General features: G+C 34.7%; 1 protein-coding gene across 1 annotated transcript in view; it reads left to right on the forward strand.

Annotated features, from left to right (window-relative positions):
• The first annotated feature begins 11177 nt into the window (after positions 1-11177).
• LOC150108044 (protein kinase C iota type-like) overlaps positions 11178-26985 on the forward strand; it is a 203758-nt gene continuing 187950 nt past the window's right edge. Inside the window, exon 1 of the mRNA XM_090415541.1 lies at positions 11178-11564. Coding sequence (XP_090271667.1) covers positions 11506-11564 — 59 coding nt within the window. The 5' untranslated portion in view covers positions 11178-11505. The remainder of the gene's footprint in view (positions 11565-26985) is intronic.

Here is a 26985-nt window from a genome sequence, read left to right on the forward strand (position 1 = left end):
CCTTGGTATAGGCTGATTATAAGCCTATTTCCATGTTGTAGGGAAGGTGCTAGTTGAATAGGATAGATTAAAGAGGCAATAGAACAGGGCTGGGCAAGTTTTTCGGTAATAAGAGCCACACATAATACTTTTCATACATTTTTGAATGTTCAAGAAAATATTATTTTAAAATTGTATTTATAAATAATACAAAATACAATTATATAGTAGACCTACTCACCAAAGAAGAATCATTTGTGCATTAATTGTTTAAAATCTGGCTGGTAGGATGTCAAAGCTGTTCTAAGAAGCTCAGTGAGGTCGCTGTTAATGAGAATAGAACGATGTTTTGACTTGACGAATTTCATTGCAGAGAAGATAGATTCACAACAGTAAGTTGTCCCAAAAAAAGAGTATTCGGATGCCAGTTTCCTGAAGATTGGGATAGATACTTTGCTTTTGGGATTTGTTTTCAAAAGTTGTTTTACTTATCTTAAAAGCATTTACGAAAAAATATTCTAATATTGGTACATACTGTACTACTATAGATTATTAATATAAAAATTTAGGGAAAATGGCAATCAAAACTAATATCGTTTCCGGAGCCGCATACTGCTCGCGAGTCGCAGTCTATTTAATAGAGGATAGGTGTTAACTCTAGGGCACACTTTTTTGTTCGGGCAGACTTTTGCGTTATAGTTTTGAGCCAAAACTACTGTCGTCTTCATTTCTTTATTGTATGAATTTACGATTGAATTTTCCTATTTCTTCCGTGATGCGTTTCTGATTGTTTTTGTGAGTGTATTCAATTTTATTCTACTATTTGCATGCATTAGAAATTATGCCATGTTTCTGTTTTGACCAGCTATTACAGGTGAGCATTGTAAAAGTTAAAAAAAAAAAAAAATCAGCTAACGCCTTTTTATTCCCGTATACGGGGAGTAGGCGATGCCATTTAGCCCTATCTAACTTTTGGAGACTGATGGTTTTTTTTTTTTGTTTTCATTGTAAAAGTTTAAGGTAATAATATCATTACTTTCTGACAGATCACTATTATATTGTGTAATAAGATTTTCAAATCTATTGTTTAGTTCATGTTGGAATATAACTTTTTTTTTTAACGTTACGTTTGTGTTACTACATCTATTAACATCTATGTATTGCTTTAGATCTAAGAAACATTTTCTGCTTTGTTTTTGGCATATTTGAATCTTACTGCGTACCATACGATGGTCACTTCGATCGGTGAAGATACTGATAACAGAACAGTCCTTTCAGGACTGTTCTGTTATCATGTTATTTCTTGTTGCTGTGGATAAAGTCAATTTCTCTAGATTTTTCATTTGGAATATTTCATGTCACTTCTGATGGGTTTTTTTCTTGAAAACATAATTCATAATGCAAAAGTTTGCTTGTTCTGCAAATTCTCTTAGTCTTGCTACTCTATCATCGTTCATGCCATATCCGAAAATTCCCATTGAGATTTCATCAGATTTTGTACACCAAATCTAGCATTAAAGGCTTTCCCATTGCAATTTTGAAATGATGTTTCCTTTGTTGTAAAGTTGGAATACATCATGAAAAAAAGCCTTCAATTTCTTTATCAGTATGGCTGATTGTTAGAAAATAGACTTTGATGATCTTGGGAGTATATATTTTTGAGATCTGTATAACAATAATAACAACAACAACGATCAGAAATACTTATATACGAGTATATATACGTGTAGCTCAGAGCATGCAAGCGCATCTTCTGAGCTACACAGACCTATTAAAATTTGTCTCATTTCATTTTCCTTTTACTGTTTTTTACCTTGCGGTTTATTAATCATCGAACCTCAAACCGTTCACAGGATAGAGTTATTCAGGGGGAGGGGTAAGGAAGTAGATATGCAGACTTTAGGGAGACAGTTGGGTGTATGAATGTGTGTAATATGCCCAAGCAAGTACGAAGGATAACAAATCAGAATGGGATAGTTAGCATAAGGCATCAAAATAGGGATGGGACAAATACGCTTCTGAAATTCATATATACTAATACCAGAATTATTAGGAACAAGAAGGAAGAATTTTTGGCCTTGGTTGGCACTTCCAGGCCACACGTTATTGGCATTAGTGAAAGATGGCTGACAGAAGATGATATAGCTAGTGGGATAATATGTGAGGGGTATGGTGTGTTCAGGAGTGACACGGAGAATGAAGAATAAAATGGGGAGAGTGTTATTGATGATAGCTGATGAGCTACGGCCAAGGAGAATAGAAGTGGAACTGCAGAATATAGAGAAAAGACCACATTTGAGGCTATTTGGTGTGAGATTGAGACTAGCAGAACGAAATATACAGTTGGGTGCTGCTATAGACCATGTGATGGAATAGATGTTGGAGATAATATGCATTAGTAAATAGAAGAAATGAGTGGAAGGAGGGTAATTATTATGGGAGATTTCAACTATGGTAACATTCATCGGAAGGAGGAGAGGACACATGGGAGGAAGGAATTGGTTATCGGTTAGTTGATATGATGTTATGATAGTTATCCCATAACTATCTGCGACAGCATGTAATGGAAAATACTTGGGGCCAGAGAATGCTTGACCTTGTAATTGCATGTGAGAATTTGGCTGTAACGAATATGACCACGTTGCCACCAATGGGTGAGAGTGATCATAGGGTCTTGACTTGAGAGGTGGCTAAAGGTGTGGAATTTACAATTAAGACAGGGTACATGTAGTATTATCGGGTTAGTAAGTATGACAAGCTTAGGGGTTTGATTGGTTCACTGCCATGGTATGTAAAACTGCAAGGGCTGGATGTTGCTAGTTCATGGGAGGAGGTTAAGAAGTGTTTGCATGAGGCAATGGCTAACTGTATACCTAGAGTCCGAAAAAAACAGAAACAACTATGGAGGGAATTTAAGGAGAAAGGTGACCAGCAGGCACATGAATGGTATAAAGCGCAGGCCAGAAGGGTAACGAGTGTGGTAAGAAAAGCAAAAGCGGATTATGAAAGAAATTAGCCATGCAGGCTAAAGCGAATCTCAAACTGTTTTTCTGATATGTGGCAAGTAAAAGAAAAATTGTATGAGGCAGAATGATTTTAAAGAATGCCGACGGTAGGGAGGTAACTGAATCAGTTGATATAGTTGAGTTACTGAGTGAGCACTTTCCAAGAGTATGTCATCAAGGTGGTGACATTGCAAGAATGAATGAACCAATAGCTTATACGAGAATTGTGGTGAATGAAGTGGAGGTGTATAGTCTATTACAAATCCTCAACGTCAATACATCTGTGTGATTGGATGGTATACCAGCTCGTGTCGTACGTGAAGCAAATAAAGAATTGTCATTGGCCTTGACCATTTTGTTTAATTTGAATCTCGGGTATGGGTTAGTCTCGAGGGGGGGGTGGAAAGAGGGGAAAATAGTTCCACTGCATAAAGGAGGTTCCAAGACTGCTGTTGTAAATTACCGAACCGATCAGCATATCAGGAATCGTTGTCAAGGTCTTGGAGAAATTAGTCAAGAGACAAATACAGGATTAGATAGATGAAAATGGGATACTGTATGGGGGGACAGCATAGTTTTGTGAAGGTAGATCATGGCTCAGTGACTTTCCCACGTTTTATAACACAGTGACGGCTAAACTGGATACGGGTAAACTGGATAATGTGTTTATAGTGATTCTACTGAACCTTGCTAATGCCTTCGACAGGATACCACATGGAATTCTAATCAGTAAACTGCAGCATATGGGGATGGATATATAGGGTTGGTGAGATGGATAGGAGGGTGGTTGATGGTGAGATATCAAAGAGTGGTTTATTCAGGAGTAGAGTCCAAAAGACGGCTGTGACTAGTGGTCTGCCACAGGATTCTGTTCTAGTACCACTACTATAGTGAGTGCACAGAATGTCAAAAATTTGCAAGATGATTTGGATAGTTTTGAGGACTGGGCTAAGGAGAATGGATGTCAATTTAATGGCAAAGTGTAAGGTTATGCATTTTGCGGTGAAAAGATTAGAAGCAGTATATCACATTGGTGGAACCACACTCCAGGAGACTGACAAGGCCAGCGATTTGGAAGTATTGGTGGATAGGGAGTTTAAGTTTAGGGGCACATCGCAAAAGTGGCTATATTAGCTCATTATATCACTTGGATGCTGAAAAATATCTTAACAAGCAGAGAGAAACAGGTTATTTTTCCTCTCGGTCTTATCGAGCCTTGATAAGACCCATCTAGACTACTGTGCCGAGAGATTGGTGCCAGGGTGTTTTCTTGATGGGGAGGAGATACAGAGGATCCAGAGACGAGTGACTAAGATGATAGCAGGTCTATGGAATGAACCTTATGAGAACAGATTGAAGATTTGTGGGTTGCAGAAATTGGTTGATAGGCAGAAAAGGGGTGATATGATTGAGACATTCAAATTACTGAAGGGTTTCTATAACATTAATTCAGAAGTTATTTTTGAGAATAGGACTGGTGGTGGGAGGACTAGTGGCTATATATATGGAAGCTGGGCAAGGGTCTGGTTAGCAAGGGTGTTAGAGCTAGGTTTTTTACTTGGAGAGTGGTGAATGAGTGAAATAAACTGCCAGTCTGTTGTGGGTGCTATGACTGTGAATGAGTTCAATGTGAGGTATGATAGATACTGTGTGAATGTCGAATAGTTGTTCTTGACATGATGTTGGATTATTATGGTCAACTCCTTGGAGCTGCCCATAATAATAATAATAAGGTGGTCAGCCCTATGTCCCAGTGTATCCTATGTTCTGTAGTCTCGAGTTCTCAAGGCCAGTTTGCCTGCTTTGTGGGATGAAAAATCCCAGTATAAACTGGGGAAAAACTCTATAGTCCACTCCCAAGACTGGCTAACTTGGCTATGGCTGAGGAAGATCCTTGAGCTCTTCATCACCGACGGGAATCGAACCTAATACACTCCTTCCCCATGCATATGGTTGCGAATTGCACAGCCACTTGGCTATCCGCTAGGACATGTTAAAATTTAAACGTATTGAAACTAATAAAATATATTACTTCTACATATCTAACCTGCTTATATTCCCTGGGTCTAGTTCGCACTGATGAGACCTTAATAAAAGTCAAAACTCTTGGGTAGTAGACCCTCCGCATAATGTATCTGTATTATGGAATACTGACGCAAGTGACATGCAATATTTGTATCAAGCAATGTAGGGTATTTAACTTCTAAGTCAGTAGTTAGAACCACTGACTTACAGCTTAACGGAAAATGGTTTGATGTTCAATTAGGTGTGCGACGGTGGTGCACGTTATGTCCGGTGCTCGTTATTTTATATATCGATCATATTATGAAGGAGAGTAATATTAAATCTGATATCAAAATTGGCGATTTTAATCTTAGCTCTTTATGCAGATGATGTTACACTTCTGATCAAATCCAGTACCAGACTGCAAGATGTCCTAACTAAACTGAATAACTGTTGTGATAAATTTGGTATGAAAATCATCAATAAAAAGACAAAGTCAATGGAAATTGATAAAACATTGAAGATATCAACTCTCTCCTGAATTGTAAATCTAATGAACTAGTAAAACCTTTTACTATTAATCACAATTTCTAGTGAAGATGGAAAATTATATTGGAAATAGGCAGTACAATAAGTAAAGCTGGTATGTTAGGAAGTCAGCTAAATATATCAATCACTTTATATAACTAAGCGACGATAACCTAGCTGGAGTGTTATAACTTCGTGTATGTAGTTTCGTTCAATACAGAATACAGAAGAGTCAGATAAGTGCAAATTACCCGCCACCCTCGTTCGTTGCATTCTAGTAAGTGGTGAAGAGCTCTAATCTCCTTAAATAAAGTAAACTTATCACTGTTTTTACTGTAAATATTTTTCTGATCATAGCAACTATTCTTTATGTTATCTTTACCACCTTTTCTTAAGAATGGATTTCTTCAAGCAAAATAATAAATGGTCTTGAAGCTCTAACTTCAAATCTTATTCATTTTTTTTAATTTTTTGCACGTCAGGGTGTTCTATGCTCCCCTTCTTCATTCCAGATACCATATATTACTGAAATGCTTCAAGTTTCTACATATTTCACAATTTTTTTTTCATTGTACTTTTTTTAAACCACTGTACCGGCCTAGACGTGTATACATCAACATGTCAATAATTACATGGCTGCCAACTGTTCATTGAAGTAAATATAACATTTGGATACTAGAAACAACACGGATATAAAGCTTATATTTTATCCATGTGGCCATTTAGGAAATTAATAGATATATTCATGGGCATGCTCTCCTGAAATCTTTAGACTCACAACCTTCATACAACATTTTTTTGATGTCCATCACTCAGTCATTTGCTTATCCAACCTGGAATTTATAATTCAATCCCATATCTTGTAATTTATGCAACAGACTTCCATGCTGAATCTTGTCAAAGGCTTTAATAAAGTCCAAAAGTATCATGCTGTACCAATTTCCCTTGTCTAACACAACTGTGACATTATAAAATGTTAAGATGCTCTTCCCTGTAAATCCATGCTGTTCATTGCAAAATGTAGATTATTATCTGTCAATACATTTCTGTATATGATCTCTGACCAACTTTTCTAAAATATCACTCCAGAGATGCTGAGAAGTTTATAATTAGATGCATCAGTCTTGCACCACACTTGTGCATTAGAATTATCATACATCCTTTACACTGCTGTAGAATCTTCCCTATTCTGAGACAAATTATACAACCAAGTTAAAAGCCCATCCAGTGTAGCTCTGAAACCTCCTCCATATGCACCTGGGGTTCTTTTTTCCAGTGTAGAGGTAGTGATGAACTCAATATCGCATACACCAGGTTAATATCTTTTAGCAAAATGTGCACTCATTAACTGAGCGATCGCTTCTGCATTTGTTATCTGCATACCATCTGCATTGACGAGAGTTATTCTTTTACACTTATTCTTTCTTTTTACTCAACCATGATTAGAGAATTTTTTGTATTGTTTTAAGTTGCATACCCAATTTCTTTTCATACTCATATTTAGCTTTCCGTACAATAGTTGTAGCTCTTCTGGTATGCTCCTTATACTTGTAATATTATTTCCATATCATGTTTTTTCAAGAATCACTTGCATAATAAGCTTACACATCAATTTCTCTTTCCCTCCGTTTATTCCTCGAATCCTAGGGACACATTTTGAAATTGCATTAATCATCTATTTTTCAATATCTTCCATAAACTGCCGATATCCTTCCTATTCAATAACTGATACAATGGGACCAAAGATATCCTTGTTGGTCGTAATTTCCTGTTTCGAATTTCAGCATGTAAACGTTTCTAAACAGAATATCCATACAGCTAGCTACTTTCCACGTAAGTACAGCATGATCACTGTCACCAACCGGAGGAAGAATAGTCAAGTATTTTACTGGAACCACGTATGATACTACAATCAGATATATATATATATATATATATATATATATATATATATATATAGATATATGTATAAATATATATATATATATATATATCATAGCGAAGGTTTATGATTACACTGCTAGACTTCAAATTAACAGCTTGAAAAGTTGTTCATATATTTATCTACACACTTTTTACTATTTGTAAAAAGTGTGTAGATAAAAAATAATTTTCAATAACTGTTAAAAATCACTGTGAATAATATAAAGTAATGACTTCTCAAAAATTAGAGCTTGGCAAACTGTCTGAGCGGTTAAGCTTCAGACGATTTCGTAGCGTTTCACATATTTCAAGGACTTGATCAAATTTGAACTTTCTGGAATGAAGAATTTTTGTCTGAATCAAAGAACTCTGTGCCTAGTGTCAATAGCATAAGAAGCAAGGCCAGACTTTTTTGGATTCCAAAAAATGTAATGTAGATTTGATCAAAAAGTAGAATGGTCAGTCTGTCTAAAATAACAAAGGTGACATGAGCCGGGTACCTGATAGGCACCTGGTAAGGAAAGATGTGGTAATGTATCCTTTGTAGGTGATAAGAAGGAAGTCAGTTTTCGTGCTGGTTTGAGGGAAGTGTGTAGATTAAATTTGCAAATAATCCATGTTATTTGTTTGGAGATTCCTTCAAAGTACAGTATTGAAATTCTTTTCATATCAGATTGTAGTATGGTCGAAGGATGATAATTATCAATAATTTTGAATGGTAGTTTTGTATCCATTACACATACAATTGCTTTTATTGTTATTCAGTTTGTCTAACAAAAAGGAATCTAAGAGCAGATCGTATCAGCTCTGTGCATAAGATTCTTGATAATACCCATCTGCTGTGATGAATGATGGTGAGAGGAGGAGTGAATATATCTGCCAGTAAAGACTAGTTTCCCATAAACTGAAAATTAAACATGACCTTTTGGATTTTGAATTATTAAGGAATCCAAAATGATGGTTATTTGATTCACGTTCAACAGTGAATTAGATATGAGAGTACAGGGCGTTTATTTTTTCCCTAAACAGAAGTTATTTGACCAAGAATTGGACCAGACTGCAAATATTAACAAAACATAATCCTATATGGAAAGAAAATCAGCTAACGCTTTTTATTCCCTTATAGGGAGTAGGTGAGGCCATTTTAGCGGCATCTAACTTTTTTTGGAGACTAAGTGGGCAATTTGATCTCCATCGGTAGCCAATCATAGATAGCTGGCCGAAGATGATCACTAATTTTAAGCAGCATCCAGTGAAGAGATTGCTAACAAGTGCTGCTATCTCCTGTCCCTAACCATAAAACAATGTTTTAATCTCTTAAATGGTACGAGTTCTATGGTCGATTTTCTTGAATTTAAGGGACGAAAAACCCGAGTTTTCAGGAGAAAAAATCTGCTTGCCAGTGCCAGAGATGCATTAAATCAGGAACAGGTCAAAGAAAGGCTTGGCAAAAGTTCCTCTAGTCGGCAACTAGAATCGAATTTAGAAAGCTCTTTCTTCACGCGGCCTAGTGCTGAGACGTGTAAACGGCACTTCAACACCATATGAGGTTTAGGAGATTAGTGTCAAAGAGTTGTACTTCTAGATGCTCCATAATCAGCTAAGGCTGGTAAGAGAGGACTGCTCATTACTGTTCCTTTGGTCTGTTTGAAGAACATATCACGTCATACAAAATAGCCCATATTAATTTAAATAGGCTAACAATGTGTTCTAGGAAATCAGATGGTAAAAAAACGTATTTGTTCAAACGAATCGAAAGCGCAGCAATGGGCATTTCTATCTCACCAGCCTTAGCCGATTCAAACTCACTGCAACATGGAAAACTGTTATTATCTTGGAATCATAGCTATCTGTCCTGTTATGTGAAATGTCATATCCATCTAGGAGGTTGACTATTATGGATCTCAACCTGATATTCATACTGTGTAGAAGAGGGACGTAAAAGCAGAGTCTCCAGGAAAAACCATCTACCTCCATATGAGACCGCCTAACACACCATTTGACTGAAAACACCCAATAAAGGTTTATCTTGTCATAGACTGAATTCGTACCTAGGTCTTTCTCACCAAAGGGATCGTCTATACCAACCGAGATATGCTTTCTTTTTTTATTATTATTTTTAACCTAATCTTGTATTTACCATAGTTACGGTTGATTAAAAATTATTGCGAAAAGAGTTTTGTACTTACGTTTCTTTCCTTACAAAATTTAACTCAAAATTTTAGGAATTGATGTAATATTAGGTGGAAGTTTAGAATTTGAGACGTTAATGTTTGCCGACTGCATGTTCTTATGCAGATTTTGAATCTCTTTTGTGAACGAAATGCGGAAGCTCTCTTCCATATCATTTGTGATTTGCTAACTTATCCCAGGCGCATAGAAAATGTTCTCAGTTTCGACTGAAGTGCGTTTTTACAACTGTGACAGGGAGGAGAATCTCTCGTAACATCGAGGAACCATTGCATAAAAAGTCCTTTAGGTACTATTCTTATCAAGAACTATTAGACTTTATAAGCATACAGAATCTTTTTTTACTAGCAGCTAACTACATACTTTAGAACTCTCCCCACTCCCACAATACATTTTAAATGTTTTAAAGAAGTTCTCGTATTTAAATATTGGCTTGTGGAAAAGTGGACGATATAGTTTTATATCAGTACTTTTTGCTGTATTCGAGTAAATAAAGTATACCGACTGCTCATATAAAAATAACGATGGATATCCAAAGAAAATATACTCTTATTTAGGAAGGCTGTATCTGTTATCTGATTTCAAGTTCAGTTGGCTTGAACTTTGAATCTGATTATATTTCAACACCTCTCTCTCTCTCTCTCTCTCTCTCTCTCTCTCTCTCTCTCTCTCTTTCTCTCTCAGCATTTCTTATATCATATTTCAAAAACTTGCATATCTCTGATATTTGTTCCCCGTCTGTTTAGGTACAGACATACTGGCGTTTTAGATGCAGTCGTAGACTCAAGAAGTCTATGTCTGTATTTAAAATTATCTCCGGTGAGCGCGCTTGTATTTTAAATTAATTAGATTTATTTACATATTGAGCACAATTACCTAATTATTTAGAATACACAAGTTCTGAGACAGCGAAATGAAATTTTCTTTAATATTCTTTAATCGTTTCCATAGTACCAGTTAATTAACTCCAGGTAATTAGATTTAAAAACTGAAATTTTATTAAACACCCTTCAAGTTGTAAATTTGGCTTAAGAGTAATAACTAATATATTACATACGTAGTTAATTTTTTTAAATATAAAGCACAAGCCACTTTATATTATTTCAACAAAATCGATAACAAAAAGAACAATTTGTTCATTTTCGAACAAAAAGAAAAAAATGATAATAATAAAATAAAATAAAATAAAATAAAATATTTGATAATAAAATTCATCGAGTTCCATTTTCCGAGGGTTAATTCTGCTTAATGCTGAACATTTATATTCATAACAGATTGCTTTCCAGTTCAAAAGCATATTATTTATTTCATTTTTTTTGTATTAATCTCATTTTCCATAATACATAGATACCAGTAAAACATTACTTTAATATTTATGTTTTGTCACTGTTAAAAATTCCATGTTACCTACTGTTTCTCATTTATTGTTCTTCATGTTTGTTATCAGTTAATGCATCATCGTATTTATCATCCTACTTGAACAAATAATTACGTATAGCGATAGACAGCGCAAACTTCGAACTCATGCAATTAAGGTTCGAACTTTTACGGAAAAAAATATTTCGCTTTCGTTGGTTGAATAATGTATATTTCTGTTATCTGATATATCAACAAGGATTATAAATATATTTGTTTTGATAATAGAGGTATATCGTTTCTCCGCAGGAAGTCCCAATTACAATGTGATTTATCTGTTGGAGGTAACTGAGGTTTTGGTGGAGTGTATCTAATTTATTATGCATCGCATTTCTTAGACTGCGCTTGGTCATTAAGCTTATTAAACGCTTAACTATCAACTGAATAGCTGAACAGGCCAAAATCATTGAATGAGACTTTATTTATTTCAGTATAATTTTTAAGGTTTTCATCGTAATAAATGGGCAAAAAAGTGTTTTGGAAAGTTTTTCGAAGAAAGACTAATCATGCGGAAGACAAGTAAGTGAATGTTAATACATTCGTAGTTTGCATTGCAATATCAAATATAACGTTAGGATACCATGACTATTGGAATATTTTAACTCTAATTCTCAACACAAATAGTTAAATGGTGCAAAATGGAATTGAAAATTAAATTTTTATTTAATTAAATATTTTTTGATCTCAAAATCAAAATTCGAAAGGGCGAAAAAAAAAAAAATAGCGAACAGTGAATGAGTTTAAGAAGTGGTATGATAGACTGTGTTGTTTAACATAGGCCTCCCACGTTGAGTTCTCTGATTCTATGGAGATCCGGCGAGTTAATAATAATAATAATAATAATTTTTATAAACACTTTATTATATTATATCTTGCATAGAATTAATAATTACATTATAAAATTATAAAAGTTACAAGATTTAAAAATTATAAAAATTACATATAATAATAATAATAATAATAATAATAATAATAATAATAATAATAATAATAATAATAATAATATATTTTTTAATTCAATGATTGTTTTATTATTAAAATTATGATTATATATCATGCATTTATAAAACATGTTTCACATGTTAATAATTGTTACTGTAGATGGCAATTTATAGTTGCAGTTGAATAAGATTACATTTTTTTAAACAGTATTTATAGTATAACAATAAGTTATATATATTTTACAATTTTTGCTTTTAATGTATTTAAGCGCTGTAACACTTCAATGTATTTTTTTTCTTTCTGTTGATCTCAGTTGAGAAATAATAATAATAATAATAATAATAATAATAATAATAATAATAATTCTGAATTCTGGGACAGTTCAGAATGAATTATTAATAATAATAACAATTCTGAAGTCTCCCACCATAGTATATTTATTATCAGCTGCTGTTTTAAATAGAAAATATTACCTGGTATCTGTTATTCAATAACATTATTTCAGGAATTAAGCAACTATTGAAGACATCAGTTGCTTAATTCAAAAAATAGTTATGTCGAATAACATATATCAGGTAATATTTTATATTCACAACACCAGCTGATAATTGAAGAACTGAAGAAGGAAACCAAAGTTCAAGGAGATCTGAGACGATGGGCATCTCATTAATGTAACCTCAATAGATAAACTAGATAAACGAACACCATAGCAAGCTGGGGAAAAAAAAAAAAAGGAAAAAAAAAGTTCGAAACCTGTCTTTTTTTTTTACTGTCAGATAAGCTATAAGAACATGGTAGAAGTCATTTTGAAGAAAAAAATAGTTAATATTAACGCAGAAAAAAAAAAGAGGGTGGGAATATTATCAACAAATATCGATTTAGAGTTAATGGGTATTTAATAAATAAATAAATAAAAGAGTGCGAACACCTGTTGGCGATATTGGAAAAGAAACCTTCACCCACCTGAAGAAGTTGGAGTAGTAAAAATGTGAAACGGAAATATAAATAATAAAGTATATATTACACACACACACACACACACACACACACACACACACACACACACACACACACACACACACACACACGGAGAGAGAGAGAATAAATTAATAACAATAATAATAGTTTAAAAAGTTACATCGACAATAGCTCTGAGAAGATGCTTCATGCAATCACCGAAGAGGGTCTTCTAAAAGCAACAAGAAACAAAACCGATTACAAAAAGGAACAGCAAAATAACCAATATGTACACTGGAAAAATAAACCCTTGCATGGCCAATTTCTTCGCGATACTGAGGAAAAAATTGACGTGAACAAGATGGCAATAGCTACAATATGGATATATTAAAAATGAAACAGAAGGATTATTCTCGCAGCTCAAGAACAAACAGTACAAACTAATGCAATCAAAACAAAAATTTTGAACACCAATAATAACAGCAAATGCAGATTATGCGATCTGAATGATGAGACTGTAGAACATCTAATCAGTGCCTGCAGCAAGATAGCTCAAACTGACTATAAATACCGCCATGATCAAGTGACCAAAATAATTCATTGGCATGTATGCAAAAAATATAGTTTTCCTACTTCTTATAACTGGTGGCAGCATAAAATAGAGACAGCACTGGAAAACGAAATAACAAAAATTCTCCGGGACTTTAGAATACAAACTGATCTACATTTGGAACACAATAGACCTGACATCACAATTGTCGAACTTGACAGGTTTGGATTATCGCTATCGCAGTATCCAGTGATAACAACATTAACAACAAAGAACTGGAAAAATTACTAAATATCGAGATCTGGCAATCGAAGTTGGCCGGGTGGCCTTAAACGCACCAAAGTCACCACAATAGTTATCGGTGCACTTGGCGCAATTTCTAAAAAAGCTGTCCAACTATTTACTAGAATTAAACATCAACGAAGTGACCACATGATCTTCAAAAAACAGCATTACTTGGAATAGTTTATATTTTACGGCAATTCCTGACAGACTATTCGTGGATTCTTGGATACAATCTGAATTGCTCTGTATCACCAGTCAAATTGTTGTTTAAAAGATATTTTGTTTTGACTGTGTATCAATTATGTAAATAAAGTAATAATAATAATAATTTTTTTAATTCAATGATTTTTATTATTAAAATTATGGTTATACATTACGCATTTACCAACATTTGTTCTAGTTGTTGTTGTTGTTTAACAATGAATTTCATATAAATTTTTCTCTTTTTTTTGTATAATGTATTAATAATAGTTACTGTAGATGGTAATTTATAGTTGCAGTTAAATAATATTACATTTTTTAACAGTATTTATAGTATAACAATAAGTTATATATATTTTACAATTTTTGCTTTTAATGTATTGAAGTGCTGTAACTACAACACTTCAATGTAATTAATGGATGTGTTTTTCTTTCTGTTGATCTAAGTTGAGATGTCAAGTCTCAGCTTGCATCCTCAAAGCTTTATAGGATGCAAGCTGACACTTTACATGCTTATCTGAGGATAACACCAGTTAGATTATCTTTTAATAATTTGATCGCTGTGTTGGAAGTAGGCTGCGAGGTCAAATGAATGATCTAAAAGGTCTGATCAAAGTGAAATTGCCGATATTTTCTGGTGTTATTGGATTTGCATTGATGGCTCACATTCATTTTTATTCTGGTCTTATTTTTGAACTAATTATTATATATTATTGCTGTATCGTCTGCGTATTGGAATATCTTACCTTTGAGTGGTAACTGATTAATATCGTGCGTGTAAATGTTGAATAGAGTTGGGGAGAGTACAGCTCCCTGTGGCACTCCACAGGTTACTGGTAGCTCTCGGCTTCGGTTTGATCCGATACGTGTGATATGCTTTCTATTTTGGAGGTAGTTTGTAAACCAACTGTGAAGAGGCCCGTCTGTTCCAACATGCCTCAGCTTTTCTAACAAGGTTTGATGTGTGAGTGTATCGAATGCTTTGGTTAGATCTATAAAGACTACCATGGCTATTTTGTTTTTGTCTATGGTGGTATTAATTACGTCTGTAAAGTCTTCCAAGAGAGATGTTGTTCCCTTATTTTTCTGAAAACCATATTGTGTTTTGGGGATAATATTAAAGATCTAAGTGTATGCTGTGAGTTTCTTCAGTATGATCTGCTCCATGATTTGATTGATAATTGGTAATGTTGCTATGGGTCTGTAATTGCTGATTAAATTTCTTTTTCCTTGTTTGTATATGGGTGTAATTATGGCAGTCTTTAGCATACTTGGTATCTGTCCTGTTGTAAATATTTTATTTATTAGTTTTAGTAGGATAGGACTTAAACTAGTTGCATGTTGGTTTATATCTTTAGGTCTGATAATATCTATTCCTGGGCCTTTGTTTGGTTTGATTTGATGTATTGCTGAGAGCAGTTCTGCTTCTTTTATGGTTGGGAACCATAATGTCTGTTTTGATCACGGTCCAAGTGGAGGGTTTCCTTTTGTGATTGGGGGAAGGGGAATATTTCTGTGAAGTTCTTGGATGGAGTCTGCAAAGTATTTATTATTATTATTATAAAAATTATTTTATCGATGTTCTTCTCCATTCTTTCTCTCATTCAAGATCACTGTCCATGCACGAATCAAGTATACGGAATACACTGCCTTCGAAATGGACATGTCAAAACGAGAGATTTGGATACCCGCAATACGGCATGCGATGTTTTCGCTGTGTTGTTACAAAAGTTATTACGCGACTGGGATGTTTAATTAAAACACGATTAGTATTTCATTAAAACACATCATGCCGACATTTATCGTTTGCACCCTTCAGAACAACCCCGCATTTCTTTTTTAATGGGACTCCTACCCACGTCAGATTTATTTTTAACCTATAGTACATTTGTTCCATGGGCGAGTTAAGGATTTTTTATTCATTTTATATTATATATATATCAAAAAAAAAAAATCAGCTAACGCCTTTTTATTCCCGTATACGGGAGTAGGCGAGGACATTTAGCCCTATCTAACTTTTGGAGACTGAGTGAGCAGTTCAATCTCCACTTTTACCAATCAGAGATAGATGGCCCAAGGCTATCACTAATTAAGCGGTACACAGTGAAGAGAGACGGCTCAAATGTGCCGCCATCTCGTGGTCCCTATCCCTAACACAATATATTTAATGTCTGAAATAATGTAGGTTCTACGGTCGATTTTCTTGAGTTTACGGGACAAAAAATATATATACAGGGTGTTCGGGATAAATTTGACATATTTATAATTAATTATATTTTTCCGTAAGTTACATGTATTAACACACACTTCTCTTCATTTAAAAGTTTGGACCCTTCTTCATTCATATACAAGATGTCAGAAAGGATGGATAGCTGGAACCCACCTGAATCATGGAAGAGAATAATTGTATCATGATGATTCGTGCCCGCCATCAAAATAAGGATATTACGACTGCTGCCCAATGCTCCCTGAATACAGTAAAAACAATCAGGCATGAACTAGAGACTTGCAATGGTGACTACGAGGATGTAGCAAGAAGAAAGATCCCTAGCAGACGATCTGATTGCGTTCGTACAGCAGAATTCCTCGCAAATCTGCAGGAACAGGTGTTGAAGAACCCTGGCATTGGAATTCGGGCTTTGTTCGTGGAGTTGCTAACTGTAGTCAAGCCCTGGATAACAAGGGTAGCCAATGGTAGGCCGTATGTATGGCAGCAGGATTCGGCCCCTTGCCACACCTCTGGGAAAAGTCAAAAATGGTTGTCTGAAAATTTCTACGACTTCACCAGTCCAAATGTTTGGCCTCCAAACTCCCCAGACCTTAACCCCATGGATTATTTTGTATGGGGCGCAGTTGAAAAAGACACCAATCGCACTTCCAGTAATACAAAAGCCCAGTTAATGGATAAAATTAAAACAGTTTTTGCGGCCCTTCCCAGGGAGACTGTAGCATCAGCTTGTTCGAGGTTCCGAAGCAGAATTGAAGCTGTGATCGATGCTAATGGTGGTTATTTTGAGTAAATCTTGTTGATAGTATTGTAATTAACTCTGCCTGTAATGTTTTTTTGTCAATTCATTAAATTTAATAGATACAAAGAAGATTTTCTTTTTCCTTACGAAACTGTCAAATTTATCCCGAACACCCTGTATATATATATATATAAAAGATATATATATATATATATATATATCTTTTATCTTTTATATATATATAAAAGAGGCCTGTGTAGCTCAGTGGAAGTGGCGCTTGCATCCTCTGCGCTTGGTCGCTTGAAGTCTGACTTAAGTTCAAGTCTAGTCGCTGACTGGAGGAACATTTTCTAAGCCTTTCTTCGACCGATTCCCGAGTTAGTCGATCTCTGGCACGGGCAAGCAGGTTTTTCCTCCTGGAAACTCGGGTTTTTCGTCCCGTAAACTCAAGAAAATCGACCGTAGAACCCACATTATTTCAGACATTAAATATATTGTGTTAGGGTTAGGGACCACGAGATGGCGGCACATTTGAGCCGTCTCTCTTCACTGCGTACCGCTTAATTAGTGATAGCCTTGGGCCATCTATCTCTGATTGGTACCAGTGGAGATTGAACTGCCCACTCAGTCTCCAAAAGTTAGATAGGGCTAAATGGCCTCGCCTACTCCCCGTATACGGGAATAAAAAGGCGTTAGCTGATTTTATATATATATATATATATATATATATATATATATATATATATATATATATATATATATATATATTGTCCATTTCCTCATTTTTTAACGCAGTTTCCGGACAAGATAGTGCAGAACTCCAATAACTAGGGCAGTGGTCTCACACCGGGCGATCAATTTCATCTGTCATCTAAATCGATAAAAGTCGATGAAAACAGAAGACGGTTATTTTAGGCGAATTTTTTCATGAACAAATTTCATCAGTCATTTCCAGTTATGAACATGTTAGTCTTATCCTCGACCGAGGGTATAACTCTTTCTCTTTGTGTTATCTAGGAAATAAGTAGCGATTATCTACTGGTTTGTCTAACTTTTACACTCCCAGTTCTTTATACTGCAACGCCACTAGCGCTTTCAGTATATCCGAGTGCATCCTCCTGTTGATATTCAGCTGGCTGTTTCCATTGTATTTCCATAGTGTAGCAATGTAGCAGAGCTTATAATATTTAGATTTTTTTCTGACATTAAAGAATGTTCTCATTAATAACTATAAGAATATTTTGTAAACCATTAATTTCCGCCATTACACTGAGCAGATGGGAAGATACATCCGGTATCTATGTTTTTTCCTGTATCAAAGGGTTAGCTCATTTCCCTTTCATGATTCAGCACTACCTATTTTTAAAAGTTTTATTGTTCAAATGCAGCGAGTTCTGAGGCAGTCAAACTGGATAATTATGTGGTGAGATCTTGTTCTTCTACTCCACTTCTTCTTTAAAATCGTGGATATGAAGATTAGTATGTTGTAAACTCACTTTGGGACGTTGTAAACTCACTCTTATTTGACTGAAATTGCGAATGAAAGGGAAACAAATTCAGAATGGAAAGTATCGCACAACACTCTCACGCTCTTACAGCACACTGCTCTAATTTTCTGGATGTGTTTTGTCTAACAATCTCTGAGATTTCTTTTCACCTTCCAATTTGTATTTTTTATAACAATTCATCACAAATGTTCACATTATGCTGTAATCGCATGCAAATGTGACATAACATGCCAGGTTATCGCAACATCTGAATGGCATTTGGTTTCCATTTACAGTATTTTATTCCACTGAGTCGTGCATTATCATTTCCATTCCCAAAGCTGTCCTTATTTCCAGTAATATGCACAAACTTTTCTTAATGAGCACAATTTGTAATTAGCAAGCACTTTTCAAGTAGCTAGTAAGGTTTGCGAAATGCCATGTTAATGTTTTATCGTGGGAAGTTTTTAAGCATTGTGTGTACTAAATAACTGATTGCTTAGTAATCTTTAGGAGCAATAACCATTTCATTTGTCACCTAGAAAAGAGACAGACTTAAATTGGTCCTATAAATATTCTTAATGTTTTTAAAATGATTCGAACCCGCCTCTTTCGAACAAAAACGATCTTGTCATTTAATTTCTGCTATAGAGATGTCGTTCGGCAATGCGTAATGCAATGGTTTTCTTAGAAGGGATACTCGAGTATCTTAGATGAAGCAAAAAAAAAAAATGCTGTGTATTCATAAGCTATACACAAACTCCAAAAATATAAAATAATTGAAATCTATTATTTTGAAAAATATTGAAACTTTTTTTTTACATCAAAAGAAACTTGTGATCGGTCATAGTAAATATAAATTTATTCCACTGTTATACTATTTCGATCTTTTGTTTCATCAACTAAATCTTGACTGAAAGCATTTCAACTTGATGCTGTAGAACTCAGATGCATTTAAACTGTGTTCACAGTAATGAATATATTTAAATATTCATTTAAATAAAATGTGCGTAATTGAGGACATTTTTAGCGTCGGTTAATACAGACTTAATATTGTATCTGAAGAATGCCATATCAAAGGCATGCTAATGTAGATTAAGAACTGAAACGTCTGTCACATTTTCGATGTGATTAAAGTTAATATTATACACTATTACATCACATTACATATTATACATGTAATCTATGTCCATATATGTACTTCTATGCACATGTGCATATGCGCATATTGTAAATAGTATGCATGTATGAATATTAAAAATTTTGATTAATAAAAAAAATATTATTATTATTATCTGAGACCTCCAGGGAGTCAACGACTCATCGAGGGAAGCTATACATGACCTAAACCAGCTGTCATACCTTCCTATATACAGTAAACCGTCGATTTAATGGACAAAATTTCCCGTCAGGTTATTTAACAGGTTATTTTTTGTTATTAATTTCCTGTTATTTTTAACAAATTTTGGCTAATAGGCTATTATATGTTGGAAAAACACTAGTAATTTAGCCGACATAAATGAGTCACCGCTCATAAAACATGTTCGGCGAATGATTACGACGTGATCACACCAATCGTACTGTAATTGGTTCTTTTGTCGCGTGGCGTGACTTTCTGCTGCAGTTTAGTTACACACGTTTTTGTAACTTTTGGGAGTTAATTATAAAAAAACAGCAGAATTCAAAAGTTCAAAAAAAATGATAGTTTTTTCAAAGCAGGATTACCTAAACCAAGCGCCTCAACCTTGAACATTAACTTCACATTAACTTATCTAAAAGTGTGTGTAAAAGAATTTTTTTGTTATTATAGTGCTAATATTGATAAAATTGCAGTATAATGTTACAGATATTTTTATTTAAAAATATTCGAGATTTAACGGACACCCCTTAGCCCTTATTAGTCCGTTAAATCGAGGTTTACTGTCTTTATACTTACTATATATATAAAAAACTTTCTACTTATATATATCATATCATACCTTCCTATATATATATATATATATATATCGAAAGTATTTTACCTTGGGTATAATAAATGTTAAAGATACCAAGCTATTTTAAACCTGATTTTACTCCATTTCCCAAGTAAGCAAATAGACAAACAAGTCAAGTTTGCGCCTGCAAGTGTTGCAAGTCTGTTTGTATGGGGTAAATGGAGTAAAACCAGGTTTAAAATAGCTTGGCATCTTTAACATATATATATATGTGTGTGTGTGTGTGTGTGTGTGTGGAAAGTTTTTTAACTTGGGTATACTATGTTAAAGATACCAAGCAATTTTATAAGCTAGGTTTTAATCCTTTTTTTCCCAAGTGGAGTAAACAGACAAATAAGTCAAGTTTGCACCTGAACGTAGTTCAAGTCTGAGGCAACTCGTAGTAAAGGTGAAGTAACAGCCAATCACTTTCCTTAGTATGTCCCCCTAATGCAAAGCACATCCCCTTGCGGAGATGTATGATGCTATGCATTAAAGGCAAGGGCCACTACCCAGACCTGTTTCGACCTTTACTGAAGTCTTATCAGTGGAAGCAGTAATTTTTATTTAATAAGGTCAAAGCACCTTGTGGTAACTTGCTTAGGTAAAATCTATAAGCTCTGCATCACTTCAACCTTGCCATTTATGGGTCTGGGTCCCACTGACGAGACCTCAATAAAGATCGACCGGTCTGGGTATTGGCCCTTGCCTTTAATGCATAACATTATACATCTCCACAAGGGGATGTGCTTTGCATTAGGGGGAAATGCTAAGGAAAGTGATTGGCGCTTACTCCACCTTTACTAAGAGTTGCCTCAGACTTGAGCTACGTTCAGGCTCAAATTTGACTTATTTTTCTGTTTGCTGTACTTGGGAAAAAAGGATTAAAACTTAGCTTATAAAATTGCTTGGTATCTTTAACATAGTATACCCAAGTTAAAAGAATTTCTACATCTTACTCTCATCCGGAGATTTTTATTTAATAAGGTCAAAGCACCTCGTGGCAACTTGTTTAGGTAAAATCTATAAGCTCTGCATCACTTCAACCTTGGCATTTATTGGTCTGGCTCCCACTGACGAGACCTCAATAAAAGTCGAAACCAGTTTGGGTAGTGGCCCTTTCCTTTAATGCATAGCATCATACATCTCTGCAAGGGGGATGTGCTTTGCATTAGGGGGAAATACTAAGGAAAGTGATTGGTGCTTACTCCGCCTTTATTACGAGTTGCCTCAGACTTGAAAAAAAAAAATATATATATATGATATTATATTATTATAGACGTTATATTTCTGAAAATTTTTCATGTGGCTCCTCTAAATGCAATTCAGTACAATCATAGCAAAGGTTATTTTCTTAAGGAGCACCCCTGTTTTGCTAAAATAATGTTTGTTATATTGTATTGAATTATATTATTATTATTATGCAATGTAGTATAAAGAGTGCAAAGACTTATCCTAGAGCAGATATCTCATCAGACCACAATCTCATAGTTGCAGAAGTACGTCTTAGATTAAAATCAGCTAAAAAATCACAAAAGAAGAAAAAGAAAATTGATGTAGAAAAACTGAAAGACCCGAACATAAATAAAAGTGCCAAGACACAGCTTAACCTGCGATTACAACAGATTAACATAGAAGAAAATAAAAGTGTGGAATCTCTTTGGAATAGCTTAAAGAATGCCATCGTAACAACAAGTATTGAAGAAGTAGGTTATGTGAATAATATAAAACAACAGGAATGGATGACAGATGAGATTCTTTCTCTTATTGATACAAGAAGAATGTACAAAAACAAAGACCTAGCCAGGTATACAGAAACACATAACATCATCAAGAAAAAAATAAAAGAAGCCAAGGAAAATTGGATGAAAAATTTATGTACTGAAATTGAACTGCTTCAGAAACAACATGATAATTTCAATCTGTGTAAGAAAATCAACGAAATTTCCGGAAAACTGAGCAAAAAGCAAATAGTGTCTCTAAGAGACGAAAATGGAAAAATAGTTCTAGAAGAAGAGAATAAAGCACAGATTTGGATAAAATATGTAACAGAACTTTTCAATGATACTAGACAGAAGCCTATAAATATAAAAGATAACATTCAAGGACCAGCAATCATGAAATGCGAAATAGAGAATGCTATACAAACAAGTAAAACAGGAAAAGCCAGTGGACCAGATGGTGTTCAAACAGAATTTTTAAAATTAATCGAACCAGATAACATCAAACTTCTTGAAAAACTATTTAATAAAATATATGAAAGTGATGAATTTCCATCAGATTGGCTCAAATCTACATTTATCACTATCCCAAAGAAACCCAAAGCGAATTCCTGTGGTGACTTCAGACTTATTAGTCTAATGAGCCAAACATTAAAAATATTTTTGAAAGTAATTCAGAATCGCATTTATAGAAAAAGTGAAGAAACTCTAAGTGAAACACAATTCGGCTTTCGGAATGGTTTTGGTACTAGAGAGGCCCTTTTCTGTACCCAAATATTGATACAAAAATGCATAGAAAAACAGAAATCTGTCTTTATGTGTTTCATAGATTTTGAAAAAGCATTCGACAAAGTCATACACACCAACTTAATAGAAATCCTTCAACAAATAAGGCTAGACGAACAAGACATAAGACTAATAACAAATCTGTATTGGAATCAGTCAGCTACCGTTCAATTAGACAACATTACCACCAGTGATATTAACATCAAAAGAGGAGTGAGACAAGGATGTGTGCTCTCACCACACCTGTTCAACATATATGCAGAGGTAATCTTTAAAAAAGCATTGGAAAAATGTCCAGAGGGAATCACAATAAATGGAAAGATTGTTAACAACCTACGATATGCAGATGACACCGTGCTAATTGCAGATAACATTATGGATCTCCAAAAACTCATTGACAGAGTATACATAGAAAGCCAAAGAATGGGAATAAATATAAACATCAACAAGACAAAATACATGATCATCAGCAAACATCCAGCCTCATCAATGAAACTGACACTCAATGGGAAAAATATTGATCAAGTGTCAAGATATAAATATCTTGGTTGCTGGCTTAATGAACGGTGGGATCCAGAAATAGATATAAAGACAAGGGTTGAAGTTGCATGGCAGTCCTTCATGAAAATGAGAACACTATTCTGCAATAAAGACCTAAACATGGAAGTCAGATGCCGAATGCTGAAATGCTACGTGTGGTCTATTCTGCTCTATGGAGTTGAAACATGGACATTGAAGGCGACAACCATCAAGAAAATCGAAGCCTTTGAGATGTGGCTATACAGAATAATGCTAAAGATATCATGGACAGAAAAAATTACCAATGAAGATGTCTTAAAATCCATTGGCAAAGCTAAACATCTTGTATAAATAATCAAGAAACGAAAAACATCATATCTTGGACATCATATCTTGGACATATCTTGGATTGATATCATGAGAAACAGCAAATACCAACTTCTACAAACTATTTTGGTAGGAAGAATTGATGGCAAAGGAACTAGAGGAAGAAAAAGAATATCATGGTTTGACAACATCAAGACGTGGACAGGAAAGAGCAGTGCACAACTGCTCAGATTAGCACAAGAGCGCGGTTTGTTCGCCAAGATGGTCGCTGACCTTCGATAGAAGATAGCACAATAAGAAGAAGAAAAAACTACATTGTAAGAACAAGGAAGTTACTCTCCAACTTTAGGAGACTTTGAGAAAACCACGTGCTCAGGTATGGTCACCTGGGTTCCATGGATGAGAAAACAGTCGAAAGGATCCAGCACCAGCTAATCAAAAATCATATCTGAAATTGTGGAGCCATGAATACGAAGGCTGAAGAAATGTGGCCTTTCAAGTTTGAGAAGTAGAAACTTGGAATGCGACATTCCTTCAATCTGTCTTCCAAGTTGGTATTTTTCAAACATGGAAGGCCATACCTCACTTTTGAAAAGCAGGAGGAAAAGGAAAGCAAAATGATAGGAATATCCAAGCTAGTAAAGGGGTCTTTGCAGTATAGTATATATATATGTTACGGTTAAAGTGATAAATCCGGTTATTATTAATAATTACCGGTTAAAGTAAATAATTAGAATTAAACAATTCCTAGAGGAGTTTGGTAAATGTAATAAAAACATGTTTATAGGTTTTGTATATAAGTTTTCATTCTCAATAGAAATTGTAACAGCTTAGATTAGGTGTGGTTAGTTTATAATGAAAAAGGTAAGGAAAGTACTTCTTTTGCACTCAATGAAATCAGAAATCAGAAATCATTATAAACTAACCTAACCTTTATCGGTTGGAAATCATTGTAAACTAACCTGGATGTCTCATGTCGAACCAGAGTGTAGTCATAGTTTGTCGTGTGCATATTAATAGGGATGAAAGATAAACGTTGTTGTGGGTCGAGCTTAATGATTGCGGGAAGATAAATGGCAGATAACAAGTAAAAGTTGTTTTGGGCAGATGAATGAGGATATTAGATAAACTGTACCTCTTTCCTCATCAATGGAGAAAAACACTGATCAGTTCCCCTCTGATTTATCTATTATCCCCATTCCTCTACCCACAACAACTTTTATTTGTTATCTGCCCGCAATCATTAATCGCGGCCCACAACAACGTTTATCTTTCATCTCAATTAATATGCACATGACAAACTATGACTCCACTCTGGTTCGACATGCGACATCTAGGTTAGTTTAGGTTAGTTTATAATGATTTCTGATTCCTGATTTCATTGAGTGCAAAAGAAGTACTTTCCTTGCTTTTTTCATTATAAACTAACCTAACCTAACCAATAAAGGTTAGGTTAGGTTAGTTTATAATGATTTCCAACCGATAAAGGTTAGGTTAGTTTATAATGATTTCTGATTTCATCGAGTGCAAAAGAAGTACTTTGCTTACTTTTTTCATTATAAACTAACTTAACCTAACCTAACCTAAGCTGTTATAATTTCTATTGAGAATGAAAATCTATATACAAAACCTATAAACATGTTTTTATTACATTTACCAGAATCCCCTAGAAATTATTCACTTTAACCGGTAATTATTAATAATAACCGGATTTATCACTTTAACCGTAACATTTATACAGTTGAAATTTTGCAGGAATTACGAGATGGCGGCACTTTTTGAGCCGTCTTTTCACTGTGGGTTGCTTAAATTAGTGATAGCCTTGGGCCAGGTATCTCTGATTGGTTACCAGTGAAGATTGGACTGCCCACTCAGTCTCCAAAAGTTACATAGGGCTGAAACGGCCTCGCCTACTCCCTTATACGAGAATTAATATATATATATATATATATATATATATATACTAAACATTGAGGGTTAAAAGATTATGAACAACATAGACAGTCTTTATACATAATTAGCATTAAAACGTTGTAGTTGTATTTGAAGCTGTTCTTTCATTTGTTGCATTGTTGGGAGAGTGCGTGCTTGCTGCATCACGTGAACGCCAGTACATGATTACAGCTGAATGACTATCCGGGAGGTTGTAGCTTAAGTTGTTATTTAGATGAACAGGATTGAAGATGATTTCTCTCGATTCTACAATTCTTCTCTCTATTTCGTCACTGCAACGGAAGATGTTTGTAGATTTTTCCCAGCAGACTTTGTGACTTTGGTTATCATCATTAGGATTAGCCGAGAAGAGGATATGACTTGATAATGCACTTGCTCGCTGTCTCTTGTAAGTAATGTCTCTCATGTGTTCTTCCATACGCATTTCGACAGATTTGTCTGTCTGCCCGAAATAAGGAATATCGCAGTCACATAATATTTTATATACGCCAGGGTATTTGAGTTGATGATGAAAGGTTTTGGGTGGCTAATTAAGGAACGGATCTTTGGAAGTGGAGTGAACAAGGTTCTGATATTGTATTTTTTTAGAACTTTTGCTAATTTATGTGAAACAGTACTTATGTAAGGAATAGATATATTGCTTTTGAATCTATTTGTTTCTTCTGAGTGATGTCTAGGAGGATTAAGAAGGAATTTGTTAATGATTTTCTTGGAATATCCATTAACTTCGAAAGAAGTTTTCAGATGGTTTATTTCTGTAAGCAGTTCATTTGGATCATCAAGAAGAGAACGGGCTCTATGTCCCAAGGTGGAAATTATTCCAAGCTTATGAGGAGGGAAATGATGGGATTGACTGTGCAGATATCTGTTGGTATGTGTGGGTTTTCTATATATCGATATTTTTAGTTTACCAGCAGAAGAGCGAGTCAGTTTGACATCAAGAAAAGGCAAGGAATTATCCGTTTCAAGCTCAGCAGTAAACGTCATGCTTTGAAACGGATAATTCCTTGCCTTTTCTTGATGTCAAACTGACTCGCTCTTCTGCTGGTAAACTAAAAATATCGATATATAGAAAACCCACACATACCAACAGATATCTGCACAATTCCCAGGTGTATACAAGGTCACATGTGAGTGCGGAAAGCCTTACTATGGGCAAACGGAGAAATCTATCCTACTGCGTCTCGAGGAGCACCAGAGAGACATTGCTTATAAGAGAACAAGAGCAACTGCTCTGTCGGGCCATGTCCTGTTTTCAATAAACACGAAC

Source organism: Typopeltis vanoorti, chromosome 3 (genome assembly GCF_054136105.1).
Source record: "Typopeltis vanoorti isolate ZY-2024b chromosome 3, IOZ_Tvanoo_1.0, whole genome shotgun sequence".
NCBI classification, from domain to species: domain Eukaryota; kingdom Metazoa; phylum Arthropoda; class Arachnida; order Uropygi; family Thelyphonidae; genus Typopeltis; species Typopeltis vanoorti.